At 43.5% G+C, this 14,661-nt stretch overlaps 1 protein-coding gene across 1 annotated transcript in view; it reads left to right on the plus strand.

The window, feature by feature from the left end:
* Window positions 1-14,661, plus strand: part of EPG5 (ectopic P-granules autophagy protein 5 homolog) — a gene marked incomplete at its 5' end in the record, with an annotated part of 79,441 nt that overhangs the window by 52,605 nt on the left and 12,175 nt on the right. Inside the window, 8 exons of the mRNA XM_029286342.1 lie at window positions 434-647; window positions 2,512-2,672; window positions 4,133-4,340; window positions 8,281-8,356; window positions 9,656-9,759; window positions 11,614-11,789; window positions 12,578-12,763; window positions 14,316-14,525. Of these exons, the coding sequence (XP_029142175.1) occupies window positions 434-647; window positions 2,512-2,672; window positions 4,133-4,340; window positions 8,281-8,356; window positions 9,656-9,759; window positions 11,614-11,789; window positions 12,578-12,763; window positions 14,316-14,525 (1,335 nt within the window). The remainder of the gene's footprint in view (window positions 1-433; window positions 648-2,511; window positions 2,673-4,132; window positions 4,341-8,280; window positions 8,357-9,655; window positions 9,760-11,613; window positions 11,790-12,577; window positions 12,764-14,315; window positions 14,526-14,661) is intronic.

Here is a 14,661-nt window from a genome sequence, read left to right on the forward strand (position 1 = left end):
CATCCACCCATCCACCCAACTCTGTTTCTCCGTCACTATTTGATTAGACATATAGAAACAAAGTACAAAACCCTAAAATAAGATTAGTACACTTTAAAAAGGAAAACACCTGCTCCTGCAGGCAGGTGGGGGGGGATCCAGGAAAAAAATAATCTCTCCTTTTTCAAATTCTCTGCACCTCTTGGCCCTTCCCCCCCCCCCCTTCAGTCGCTGCCAGTGAATATTCAGCAGAAGGACGACCAGTTCCTCATTAGATTTGTGGGAAATTGTTGTGAGCGTAATGACTTCTATGACCCAAAGTAGAACATTTCTAACCTGCCCTCTTTCTTTTGGAATTAATCAGCCTCACTGCTCTCTCCCCCACCCCTCCCAATTCTCTCCCCAACCTCAAACACTCCCCCCCCTTTTTTTTTTTTTACAAAAAACCCCACAGTTTGACCTCCTGGAATGGCTGCAGGGTTCAAAACCTGCCCTGTCGGAGCGTGGCCAGCTTTTGGAGTCCATCCATGTGGGCCTCAAGACCTGTGGCTTTGAGCCCGAGAAGGACGGCTTAATGCCTTTTTCCATCTTCTGCAAACACTGGGTTTGTCTCCTCCAGTACCAGTTCCCTGACCACTACAGCAGTTTTCTGAGGCTCCTCCTTCAAAGTAAGTACCATCTCGACTTTTACGGCTCGTCTTCAGCGACTAAGAACGGGAAAAAAGTCTTGATGATGGATTATTCCGGTGTGTTTCTCAACCTGGGCAACTTTAAGACATATGGACTTCAACTGGGGAACTCTGGGAGTTGAAGTCCACAAATCTTAAAAGTTGCCCAGGTTGACGGAAACTGTGCTGGACTAGAAGACCTCCAAGGTCCCTTCCAGCTTCTATTCTATTCTATTCTATTCTATTCTATTCTATTCTATTCTATTCTATTCTATTCTGTTTACTCTATTCTATTCTATTCTATTCTATTCTATTCTATTCTATTCTATTCTATTCTATTCTATTCTATTCTATTCTATTCTATTCTATCCTGTTTATTCTATTCTATTCTATTCTATTCTATTCTATTCTATTCTATTCTATTCTATTCTATCCTGTTTACTCTATTCTATTCTATTCTATTCTATTCTATTCTATTCTATTCTATTCTATTCTATTCTATTCTATCCTGTTTATTCTATTCTATTCTATTCTATTCTATCCTGTTTACTCTATTCTATTCTATTCTATTCTATTCTATTCTATTCTATTCTATTCTATTCTATTCTATTATNCTTTTCTATTCTATTCTATTCTATTCTATTCTATTCTATTCTATTCTATTCTATTCTATCCTGTTTACTCTATTCTATTCTATTCTATTCTATTCTATTCTATTCTATTCTATTCTGTTTACTCTATTCTATTCTATTCTATTCTATTCTGTTTACTCTATTCTATTCTATTCTATTCTATTCTATTCTATTCTATTCTATCCTGTTTACTCTATTCTGTTCTATTCTATTCTATTCTATTCTATTCTATTCTATTCTATTCTATTCTATTCTATTCTATTCTGTTTACTCTATTCTGTTCTGTTCTGTTCTGTCCTGTCCTGTTCTGTTCCGTTCTATATTCTATATTCTATATCAGTGATGGCGAACCTTTTAGAGACCGAGTGCCCAAACTGCAACCCAAAACCCACTTATGCATCGTCGGGTGCCAGGTGGGCGTGGCCCATTGGGTGGCTGCCGTGGTAACGGCAGACTGGGTGGTACTAAAAAGTTATAATAATAATAAAAATAATAAAGTTGGAAGGGACCTTGGAGGTCATCAATTCCAACTTTGCAAGATCTTTTTTTTTCCCCGTGAGAAGTTGAAATTGACTGATTGATTGAACCTTTTTTTTTTTTGCACTCAGCGGTGGAGGCCTAAAGCGAAAAGGTTTTATAAAACCCAGCTGAAGGCCTAGGACTGGGGCGACGGCGCGCGTGCACCATAGGTTCACCACCACTGTTCTATATTCTATATTCTATATTCTATATTCTATATTCTATTCCTTCCTTCCTCTTCCTTTCTTTCCCTCCCATCTCTTTCTTTCTTTCTTTCTTTCTTTCTTTCTCTTGTTCCCTTTTGCAACCTTTCTCTCTCTCTCTTCTCTCTCCTCTCTCTCTCTCTCTCTCTCTCTCACACACACACAGACACACAGACACACACACACACAAAACCTTTAGCTTAATCAGCTACCAGGAAGAAAATTTAAACCATGCCTTTCACATGTGTTGGAGCATTCACCGCTTCTGAAGGCATGCTGTTCCACATTAATTGTTCTCACTGTCAGGAAGTTTCTCCTTAGTTCCAGATTGCTTCTCTCCTTGGTTAGCTTCCACCCGTTGCTCCTTGTCCTGCCTTCAGGCGCCTTGGAGAATAGCTTGACTCCCTCTTCTCTGGGGCAGCCCCTGGGATATTGGAACACGGCTATATAATGAAGGGGATGCAAAGCTAAGAGTGAAACTTTTAATTTTGGTTTGAATTTTCTGCTCAGGTTCTTCAGATCAGCTCCTTAGCCCTGACTGTTGGAAAACATCTCTGAAAGCTTTGGGCTGCCCCAGCTCCATCCCAGCAAAGGAAAACGGAAGGAAAGAAATGGCTGACCCAAGCCTCCCCCTGCAGCCTTCCACGGAGCCAATTTTATCACCTGAACAGGTGAGCAACCCGTGTACGCAGGTTCGGTTACAAATACCACCTTAGACTGTCCGGGATTTAATAGTATTCAGTTTAGAAGAACCGCTGGAGACAACCCTTAAACTATTGAAAAGGATAGAAGAATTTGGGGAAATAGCAGGATCGAAAATAAACAGAGAAAAAAAAACCCAAAGTTGTAGTTAAAAAAACCTTACAGATAAGCAAAAAAAAACCCCAAAAAAAACCACAAACCGACAGAAAAAATAGACTTACAAATAGTTAAGAAAGTTAAATATTTGGGAATATACTTAACAGCAAGACCTGGAACGATAAAAGAAGATAATTACATAAAATTACTAAATCAAACTAAATTACAGTAGTGGCCAAAATTGTGGAAGGTTTGGTGGCTAATAACACCCCTTTTTTTGGAGTACCATAAAATTATATATCAATGGAAAGATAATTTAATGAAGAATGTAATGCAACCAAGTTTGTTCAATTATCTGTACTGTAGTCTATGAAAAGTTGTAGCCAAATAACCAGAAAAAGGAAGCACATCTTGCTTAGGTTGATCTCAGGTAGCTTTCCTTCACCTGATTGCAGCCAATGAGCACGAGTGTTTAGAGAGCCAATCAGGTGTCATCTTGTTTTGGCAATGAGCCAATCAGATCACGGTACGATTCAGTTATTGATGTCCTGTATTGAAGCTGAGAGGAGGACATTTGTCAGTGTGTTATGAGATTGCGGTCAAGTTGGTTGGGGTTTTTTTGTGTTCTTTCCTTTAGTGAGCTTGTAAAATGTAATAAAATTAAAGTAATGGTGCAAAGAGTTGACAGGTCGCCCAGAAAGCGATGCAAAATAATATTATTAAGTGAACAAGGCTACAGTTATAAAGAAATTAGAAGAAAAATGGGTGGAAACTTAACCAAAGGTGGCATTTCTATTGTACACTTTTCCCAAAAGGTTTTCCACAATTTTGGCCACAACTGTAGATTTGAAAAAAGAAAAAAAAACAGAGCCAATTTTATCACCTGAACAGGTGAGCAACCTGTGTGAACAGGTTCACTTACAATACCATCTGAGACTGTCCAGAATTTAATAGTAAATAGGGAAAGAGCAGGAAAAAAAAAAAGATTGTAAAATTCCAGCCAGGGGTTACGAAATAGGTCATAAGTCATCCTAAGTCAACCACAGAGAGTCCTTGACTTACAAGAGTTTGTTTAGTGACCGTTGGAAGTTACAACGGCACTGACAAACGTGACTGATGACTGTTTTTCACGCTTGCGACCGTTGCAACAAATGGGTGTCCAGTCTCTTCTTAAAAACTTCCAGTGTTGCAGCATTTTGGGCACGTACCGCAAAAGAATTACCCATCATGGCTGGATTAGCCATGTAAGTCCGTCGCTAATGAGTTGGGTCCGGGTGAGTAGCTGTCACCCCACAGCTAATGTCTACCTGAAGTTTTCTTCTTTTCTTCCCAGGTCATGGAGACCATAGAGTGGTTGTCCAACTACTTCCTCAAACTGCGGTTGTCTTCTCAAGACTATCGAAGTTTCGGACTGTTTTCCAAGTGGGCACCTTACGTGGCTCATGTCAGGCGTCTGATGCAGTATCTGCTCCACCGTCTAATTGACTCAAAAATGGACAGCTTGTCACGGGAGCCCGTAGGCAGCAACAGGGTGTTTGAAGGTAATCATGCAGCGGAAGTAGTTTGGTGTGCTGATCGTTGTCACGCTTCATTGAATCTCCCAACGAACACGAGGCAATTGGAGTTCCTTCTTTTTCTTTGAAGACGTTTCACTTCTCAGCTTCTTCAGCTCTGACTAGATAGAGAGATAGAGATAGATGATAGATGATAGATAGATAGATAGATACACATAGAAAGAAAAGAAAAGAATGATAGCAAATGGTTGATAGAAATAGAGACAGATAGACAGGCAGACAGGCAGACAGATAGATAGATGATAGGTGGGTAGGTAGGTAGATAGATAGATATGATAGATAGAAATAATAGAAATAGATAGATAGATAGATAGATAGATAGATAGATAGATAGATAGATAGATACACATAGAAAGAAAAGAAAAGAATGATAGCAAATGGTTGATAGAAATAGAGATAGAGACAGATAGACAGGCAGACAGATAGATGATAGGTGGGTAGGTAGGTAGATAGATATGATAGATAGAAATAATAGAGATAGATAGATAGATAGATAGATAGATAGATAGATAGATAGATAGAAATAATAGATAGAAATAGATAGAAATAGATTTGATAGATAGAAATAATAGATAGAAATAGATAGAGATAGGTAGATAGAGATAGATAGATAGATAGATAGATAGATAGATAGATAGATAGATAGATAGATAGATAGATAGATAGATAGATAGATAACCTTAATTGTCATTTTTACTGTGGGCACAACGGCACACATTAAAAATGAAATTTAGTTGCTTCCTCTTAAGTGTACACATACATAACACACATTTAAAACATCCTATATACAACATACGTATAGACTTACACCCTTACATATAAGTGATATATAAATATTAATCACTGTCCATCTTGAATACATAACGGAAGGAGGAAGCTTGAGAGTTCCCAAGGCTGATACTGTAAGGGACAAAACTGTGACTGAATCTGGATGTTCTGCTTCGGATACCACGGAGCCCCCTCCTCCTCTCCCCCAGAAGGTAACAAAGGAAAACAGGTTGTGGAGAGAGTGTGTACTGTCCCAGACTGTCCTGTGGACCCTGCTCAAGCAACGCTTCTGTGCCGTGTCCTGGATGGGAGGGAGGGAACTGCCGATGATCTTTTCTGCCGTCCTCACCACTCTCTGCATCACCTTCCTGTCTGAAGCAGGGATGCTCCCAAAGCAGACTGTGATGCCGTATGACAGGATGCTCTCGATCGTCCCCCTGTAGAAAGTGGTCAGGACAGGGGAAAGAAGACGTGCTTTTCTCAGGTGACACAGAAAATGTAGGCGCTGCTGTGTCCGCTTCACCAGTGTCTCACTGTTGAGCGACCAAGCCAGCCTACTCGTTAGCTGCACACCCAAGAATTTGATACTGGTAACCATCTCCACAGGTGAATCATTAACGCACAGAGGAGCGCGGCCATGCCTGCCTTTTCTGACATCGACAAATGTTGGGTTTTTCCCAGTATTTAAAACTAGTCCGTTCTCCTCACACCAGTTCACCAAACCCTCGACCTCCTTGCGGTAAGCACCCTCATTGTCGTCACGAATAAGGCCCAGTAGTGTTGTATCATCCATAAACTTCACAATATGGTTGGTGGCAAACCTAGCACAACAGTCACGGGTCAACAAGGTGAACGGCGGCGAGTTTTGAGTTAAAATGGAGTCTAATTTTTGTTTTTTGTTTTTTAATTATTTGAGTTAAAGTTTTTTTTTTTAAACTGATTGCTTTATGAGGTGTTGAATCCTGTTTTAGTTCTGGGAAGTCGGGGAGGGGAGGGGTCTAAGGGGAAATTATAAATTGATGTAGTAAATAATTATAAGTATATAATGGAATTGTAATAATAAGAGGATATTCCCGGCAGGTTCCCCAAATTGCACTCGATGTGGTGGTTAGACGGCGAAAGGGATGTAGAGTGGTAGGAGGAAAGAGGAGAGGTTGTGGGGTGAGGGGGAGGAAAGAGAGGGAAAGTGGATAAGGGTGGAGGCAAGGCGGGGACTGCCGGGAGTATTCGGAAATATTTTGAGTAAAAATCTTTTTTCTTTTGTGGTGTTTGTAGATGCATCATTTGTATTTGTTGTTTAATTCAAAATAATAAAAAAAATTTATATAAAAAAAAAACAAGGTGAACGGCGGCGGACGTAGGACGCAGCCCTGAGGAGAACCTGTGCTCAAGAAAAAGGATGGTGGGGAATGGAAGAATTTATACTCCTTGCACAGCCAAGAAGGCTCCGCAGCCATTTGCACCACTCGGGTGATCCTGAGGACACAGACAAACCTCCAAGTGGCCTCAACGACTCTCTAAAACAGGGGTGGTCAACCTTGGCTCTTTGATGACTCGTGGACTTCAACTCCCAGAATTCCTGAGCCAGCTAAGCTGGCTCAGGAATTCTGGGAATTGAAGTCCACGAGTCATCAAAGAGCCAAGGTTGACTACCCCTGCTCTAAAAGAAGGCAAATGACCAGCTGTCTGCAAGGAGTATAAATCTTTCCATTCCCCTCCATTCCAGTCAGAGCGGAAGAAGCTTCTTTTGGATGAGAAGCGAAACGTCTTCAAAGAAAAACAAAGAACGTCCAGTTTCCTCGTGCGAAAAAAGCACCTTTTGGGACAAGAATCTCCATAAATGTTTATGGAATCTCATAAACTGATCCTGGCCAGGAGTTCAAGAATCTGCCCAAATTTCGGTTCCAGATTTATTGTGCGTCTGTGTCCTTTATTTCAGGGCTTTTCAACCTTTTCACCCATTGTACCGCTTTTAGGATATGGCAATATCCGAGTACCACCAGTCGCCTAGCAAGGTGTCAAAAACTTGATGACCCCCCCCAAAATGAAAAAAGTGATAAAGTACAGGTAGTCCTCGACTTACAACAGTTCGCTTAGTGACTGTTCGAAGTTACAATGGCACTGAAAAAAGTGCCCCACAAGCCACAGCCGAGCAAGACGCCTGCCTGCCCGCCCGGCGGCGCTCTTCCTCCTGTCCGAGGTTTTCATTGTTGTGAGCATTTCTGTTGAGGATTGGCAGCAGGGGTGGGGTGGGGGGGTGTTTGGTTTTTATTCCCCCCCCCTGTCTGCTGGGTGGTTGCAGCAGGTTCTGGTCGCTTCACATGACCCTGGGACACTGTGACCGTCATAAATATGAATCACTTGCCAAGCCTCTGAATGTCAATCACAAGACCCTGGAGAGGCTGCAACATTCCAGCTGATCGGCGCTTCTTCTGGGCTCAGCACAAGCGTCAGGATCAGCGCCGAACTCCAGCCTGGCACTGATCCTGGCGCTTCCGCTGATCCTGGCGCTTCCGCTGAGCCCAGACAGTCCCGAAGAAGCGCCGATCAGCTGGAAAGCGGCACTGATCCTGGCGCTTCCGCTGAGCCCTGACAGCCCTGCAGCTCCAGCCGTCTCTCGCTCAGGCTTGTGCGGTGCTGCTACTGGTTCAGCTCATTCCCCTCCCCCGCTACCACTTTCCTAGGATGGTCGCGTACCACCTGCCAGGTGCCCATGTACCACAGGAGGTACCCCTACCACTGGTTGAAAAGCCCTGCTTTATTTGTTTGGTTGCTTGTTTATTAAATTTACACACCGCCCGTCTTCGCTGTTCGAAGAGATTCTGGGTGGCTTACGATGTAGTTTAAAAAAAAAAAGAGAGAGAGAGATCGAGATCAAAACAATTATAAATATAAAAACCAGGCAGATCGTGCATTCTGCCTAATGGTAAGAGTAAGCCTTGTGTCAACTCAAGGTTTATTCTCATGAAAGTAAGACAGGCTTGTTTGGCAACAGAGAAAAGAAAGCTAGGAGAAATTTTTATCTGCTCCTGTGTTGACCTTTTTGAATTCCATTAAAAAAAAGTTGAACATGTGCAGTTGGAAGCATTTCACTAGAAGTCTTTCTCTCTCTCTCTCTCTCTCTCTCTCTTCTTTTCAGCTTTGCATTCTCTATTTCTAGTGACCATTCAACTCTTCAAGCCGTGGCTTGAGGTTTTAGAGGGAGAAGAAACGAGGTAAGCGGGGAAGCTGTTTAGGAGGTTAAAGGAAATAGAACTGAACCTGGGATCTCCACCTGTTTGGCCGGATGGTGGACACACTGGAAATTTTAAGCACGTGTCCTTGGTGCCCTCAGAAAGGGGCCGTCATGGTGGGCTGAAATAGTCACAACATATTAGTGGGACCACTTGCCTCCAGAAGTTGTGGGTGCTCCAACACGGGAGGTTTTTAAGAAGAGACTTGGACAACCATTTGTCTGCAATGGTGTAGGGTCTCCTGCCTGAGCAGGGGGTCGGACTAGATGTCCTCCAAGGTCCCTTCCAGCATTGTTCTGATTGATTGATTGATTGATTGAAATGGTATAGAGTTTCCTGCCTGAGCAGGGGGTCGGACTAGATGACCTCCAAGGTCCCTTCCAGCTCTGTTCTGATTGATTGATTGATTGAAATGGTATAGAGTTTCCTGTTTGAGCAGGGGTTGGACTGGAAGACCTCCAAGGTCCCTTCCAGCATTGTTCTGATTGATTGATTGATTGATTGATTGATATGGTATAGAGTTTCCTGCTTGAGCAGGGGGTTGGACTAGAAGACCTCCAAGGTGCCTTCCAGCTCTATTCTGATTGATTGATTGATTGAAATGGTACAGGGTCTCCTGCTTGACCAGGGGCTGGACTAGATGACCTCCAAGGTCCCTTCCAGCTCTATTCTGATTGATTGGTTGATTGAAATGGTACAGGGTCTCCTGCTTGAGCAGGGGCTGGACTAGAAGACCTCCAAGGTCCCTTCCAACTTATTATTATTATTATTATTATTATTATTATTATTATTACTATTATTACTATTATTACTATTATTATTATTACACTTAGAGAGGGCTGTAAAGTTTAGGGCAGCATATAAGTCTACGTGCTATTGGCACCTAGTTATAAATCACTAGGTAAGAGCCATGGTGGCGCAGTGGTTAGAATGCAGCATTGCAGGCTAACTCTGCCCACCGTTTCAAGTTCGATCCTGGCTGGCTCAAGATTGACTCAGCCTCCCATCCTTCCAGGGTCAGTAAAATGAGGTCCCAGATTGTTGAGGACAATCTGCTGAGTCTGTAAACCGCTTAGAGAGGGCTGTAAAGCACTGCGAAGCGGCATATAAGTCTGAGTGCTAAGGGGCTGTTGCTCCTTCCATCCGCTGCATTCTTTGAGTCTACAGCCAGTTGCCTAAAGCAGAGTTCAATTAATGCTGGAATTGGGGGAAGCAGCCATTTAGCTAAAGTTGGTGCTGATCTGTCTCTGTCTCCCTCTGTCTGTCTGTCTGTCTGGAAAGCAAACATCGCTGCTATCCCTGGCTGGAAAGTGACGCCTCTCTTTCGTCGACAATGGTGGAGTTGTTTGCATCCAGCGTAGACCTCCTACACAAAAGTTTTAAAGGTAAGAAGATTGGAAACTTATCCCCTTTTCAGGGGTCCTTGGCGCTCTCTGAACTCGACGGCTTGGTTTTTTTGTTTTGTTTTTGCAGACGTTTCGTTACCAAGATAGGCGACGTCATCCATGTTAGAAGGGAGGGGCGTTTGGGAAGAGGAGGAGGGGGAGGACTGTGGGGTCCTGGGCGCTCTGTGAACTTGATTGCTTTTTTGCGTGTGTTTCCTTGCCATACTATGTAACAGCATCAGTGCTATAAGGGAGAGAGGGAGGAGGAGGAGAGGAAGAGGATTGTGGGGTCCTCGGTGGTCTCTGAACTTGATTGCTTTCTTGCAGACGTTTCATTGCCAAACTAGGTAACATCATCAGTGCTAGAAGGGAGGGAGGGAGGGGAGAAAAGGAGGAAGAGGGGGGAAAGGAGGAGGGGAGGAAGAAGACTGTGGGGTCCTCGGCACTCTCTGAACCCGATTACTTTCTTGCAAACGTTTCATTACCAAACTAGGTAACAACATCAGTGCTAGTTGAGTCTTAGCTCTGATGATGTTACCTAGCTTGGTCATGAAACGTCTGCCCAAAAAAAAAAAAAAGCCCACTGAACTCAGAGGGCACCAAGGACCCCCACAGTTCAAACCTAAACCAGAAATATTCTCCTCTTATTGATTATCCCCTCTAATTTAGCCTTTCCAACCTGGAAGTAGCAGGACGACACCTCCCCAAATTCCCACCTGGTGAGGTCTTTCAGGGAAGTTCTGGGTGAAGTATAGTGTAGGGGGTACCTGGCTCAATAGTAGTAACTGTGAGAGGGATCTCGGAGTCCTAGTGGACAATCCCTTAAATAGGAGCCAGCCGTGTGCTGCAGCTGCCAAAAAGGCCAACACAGTGCTAGGCTGCATCAACAGAGGGATAGAATCAAGATCAGGTGAAGGGTTAATACCACTTTACAATGCCTTAGTAAGGCCACACTTGGAATATTGCATCCAGTTTTGGTCACCACGATGTAAAAAAGATGTTGACACTCTAGAAAGAGTACAGAGAAGAGCAACAAAGATGATCAGGGGACTGGAGGCTAAAACATATAAGGAACGGTTGCTGGAATTGGGAATGTCTAGTCTAATGAAGAGAAGGACGAGGGGGGACAGGATAGCAGTCTTCCAGTATCTCAGGGGCTGCCCCAAAGAAGAGGGAGTCAAGCTATTCTCCAAAGCGCCTGAAGGCAGGACAAGAAGCAACCGATGGAAACTCATCAAGGAGAGAAGCAACCTAGAACTAAGGAGAAACTTCCTGACAGTGAGGACAATTAACCAGTGGAACAACCTGCCTCCAGAAACTGTGAAGGCTCCAACACTGGAAGTTTTTAAGAAGAGACTGGACAGTCATTTGTCTGGAATGGTCTAGGGTCTCCTGCCTGAGCAGGGGGTTGGATTAGATGACCTCCAAGATCCCTTCCAACTTTATTATTATTATTATTATTATTATTATTATTATTATTATTATTATTATTATTATTATTATTATTATTGTTATTGTTATTGTTATTGTTATTATCATCATCATCATCATCATCATCATCACTATTATTATTATTATTATCATCATCATCATCATCACTATTATTATTATTATTATTATTATTATTATTATTATTATTATTATTATTATTAAGGTCCCACCATCCCCACCATCTTTTAAGTCTCCTTCCCTCAATACGGAGAGGGTTCGGAAAGACCCCTTGTCGTATTCGGAGGGTCCTTCTTGTGAATTTTTTGTGTGTGTGTGTGTGTGCCTTTAGATTCCTCCAAGGCTGCTTTCGCTTTTTCCTGTTCGTTCTCTCTCTCTTTTTTAAAAAAATCTCTCTTTTATTAGACAAGGTTCTTCCCAGCGACCCGGGAGTCCTCTGGCTCCTCGTCATGCACTACAGCGAGTCGTACACGGCGCCCAAAATGCCGGAGCACGTCCTGCACCTCTTCCACACGGAGTTGGGCCGCCTGCCTTGGAAGGAGGTTCACCCGGATCAGCACCTGATGGAGAAATTCTTTAAGGTAGCTGCTCCTCCCGGCTGGCCAGGAGAGGGGGAAGGTGGGGAGGAAGGAATGGGGGGGGGGGCTCTCTTAAGATCCCGGCTTCGTTCTTGCTTCTGCCGATCCTCCCAGGCCCTTTTCTAATCTCTTTTGTTTGGGGACCTGTCCCTGGAATATAGGGGGGAAAAACCAGTCCAGCAAGGCTTGGTGGTGGTGGAAAAGGGTGCTTGGAAAGAGGAGCCGAGTAGAAAATCAGAGGGACGGGAGGATGAAGGTCTGAGGGTCTTCCTTCCTCTTCCTCCCCTCCCTCCCTCGCTGTTGTCCTTCTTTCATTCCTTCCTTCCTTCCTCCTGTCCTTCCTTCCTTCCTTCCTTCCTTCCTTCCTTCCCCCTTTCACCCCTTCCTTCCCGTTCTTTCACTCCTTCTTTCCTTCTTCCATTCCTCCTCCCTCTCTCCCTCTTGTCCCTCTTTCATTCCTCCCTCCCTCCTTCCTTCCTTCTTTCCTTCCCCTTTCACCCTTTCATTCCCCTTCTTTCACTCCTTCTTTCCTTCTTCCATTCCTCCGTCCCTCTCCCCTCCCTCCCTTCCTCCCTCTTGTCTCTCTTTCATCCCTCCCTCCCTTTCTTCTTTCCTTCCCCTTTCACTCCTTCTTTCTTCTGTTCCTCCCTCTCTCCGTCTTTCTAACCTTCCTTCCTTCCTTCTCTCCCTCCCTCCTTCCTTCCTTCCTTCCTTCCTTCCATCTTCCCATTCCCCTTTTCATCCGTCCTCCCTCCCTCCCTCCCTTCCTTTTTCCTGTTTTTTTGTCCCAGGTAGAAAGAGGCAGCCCCAAGAGTTGCTTCCTCTTCTTGGGCTCGGTGCTGTGTGAGGTCAACTGGGTCAGTGCCCTCGCTGACGCCTGGGATCCCGCCCCACCCCCGGACACCCACAGCCTGATCGTCTGCCTGCTCTACATGGTGGTCCTGCTGGCCAAAGAGGAAGAGCTTGTCACCAAAGAGGTGAGGGGAAAGGCTTGACTCCTGGTGGCTTCCGAGACACAATCGATGGAGTCTCCGTGGGGGCAAAGATGTTCCTCTCGAAAGAGGCCAAATAACACCTGTCCCAGGACGAGGTTGCAGGATCCAATCTGAGTCGGTTAGCAGGACCAAAAGTTTATTCTTCTCAGCTTTTGGGCTCGTCCTGCAGGGATATTCTCTCTCTCTCCAGCGTGTGTGCGCTGGGCTGTTTGAGCCGTTGTATTTATAGGCTGCCTGGTTGTGTGTATCTCTCAGTTGTTAATTAGGATGGGATGGAATGGAATAGAATAGAATAGAATAGAATAGAATAGAATAGAATAGAATAGAATAGAATAGAAAATATGGAATGGAATGGAATGGAATAGAAAAGAAAATATGGAATGGAATGGAATGGAATGGAATGGAATGGAATGGAATGGAATGGAATGGAATAGAATAGAATAGAATAGAATAGAATAGAATAGAATAGAATAGAATAGAATAGAATAGAATAGAATAGAATAGAATAGAATAGAATAGAATAGAATAGAATGGAATGGAATGGAATAGAAAATATGGAATGGAATATAGCATAGGATAGAATATAGAATAGAATAGAATAGAATAGAATAGAATATAATAGAATAGAATAGAATAGAATAGAATAGAATAGAATAGAATAGAAAATATGGAATGGAATATAGGATAGGATAGGATAGAATAGAATATATAATAGTAGAATAGAAATAGAATAGAATAGAATAGAATAGAATAGAATAGAATAGAATAGAAAATATGGAATGGAATATAGGATAGGATAGAATAGAATAAAATATATAATAGTAGAATAGAATTAGAATAGAATAGAATAAATAGAATAGAATTAGAATAAAATAGAATAAAATAGAATGGAATGGAATGGATATTGGAATATAGAACAGAATAGAATAGAATGGAATAGAATGACATATGAATAGAATAGAATAGAACATAGAACAACAGAACACAACAGAACAGAATAGAATTATGGGATGGAATAGAACAGAACAGAACAGAATAGAATAGAATTATGGGATGGAATAGAACAGAACAGAACAGAATAGAATAGCGCTGGAAGGGACCTTGGAGGTCTTCTAGTCCAGCTCTATTCTATTCTAGTTCTTGATCTCTTTGGCCCCACCCCAGTGCCCCCCCCAGTCCACCTGGAGCCAATTCGCTGGTGTGAAGATGTCGTGAGCTGAAAAGGTGATCACCGCTTCGTAGTGCTTTACAGCCCTCTCTTAAGTGGTTTAGAAAATCAGCATCTTGCCCGCCAACAGTCTGGGTCCTCATTTTACCGACCTCGGAAGGACGGAAGGCTGAGTCAACCTTGAGCCTCGTTAGGATCGAACTCCAGATTGTGGGCAGAGTTTGTCTGCAATGCTGCACTCTAACCCCTGCGCCACCAGGCCTCTGGTTGAAACTTCTGACTGAACTTCTGGTGACAATTGCGATTGCAAATGGATGGCCGAAAGGGCCGTGAGTGAAATGCCCCTTTCTCTTCTCTCTTCTCCAGCAATCTCCACTGCTCAACCTCCTGGGCCAGGCCAGCTCCCTTCCCTGGCAGCATGTCAACATGGCCTCCTATCAGAGCATCCTCGGTTACTTCAATAGCCACTACTCCCCCTCCATCCTTCTGGCCAAGGAACCGGCGGCTGAACTGGTGGTGAAGCTCTTGAAAGTGTCGGCCGGCTTCAGCACCTCGTTTGACAGCAGCCGGCACCCTGTAAGCCCTCCTCCCTCCCTTCCTTTTTTCCTTCCTTCCTTTTTTCCTTCCTTCCTTTTTTCCTTCCTTCCTTCCTTCCTTCCTTCCTTCCTTCCTTCCTTCCTTCCTTCCTTCTTTTCTTCCTTCCTTCCTCCCT

The sequence above is a fragment of the Protobothrops mucrosquamatus genome, unplaced genomic scaffold (genome assembly GCF_001527695.2).
Source record: "Protobothrops mucrosquamatus isolate PMUCROS unplaced genomic scaffold, P.Mucros_1.0 scaffold3365, whole genome shotgun sequence".
Classification (NCBI taxonomy): Eukaryota; Metazoa; Chordata; class Lepidosauria; order Squamata; family Viperidae; genus Protobothrops; species Protobothrops mucrosquamatus.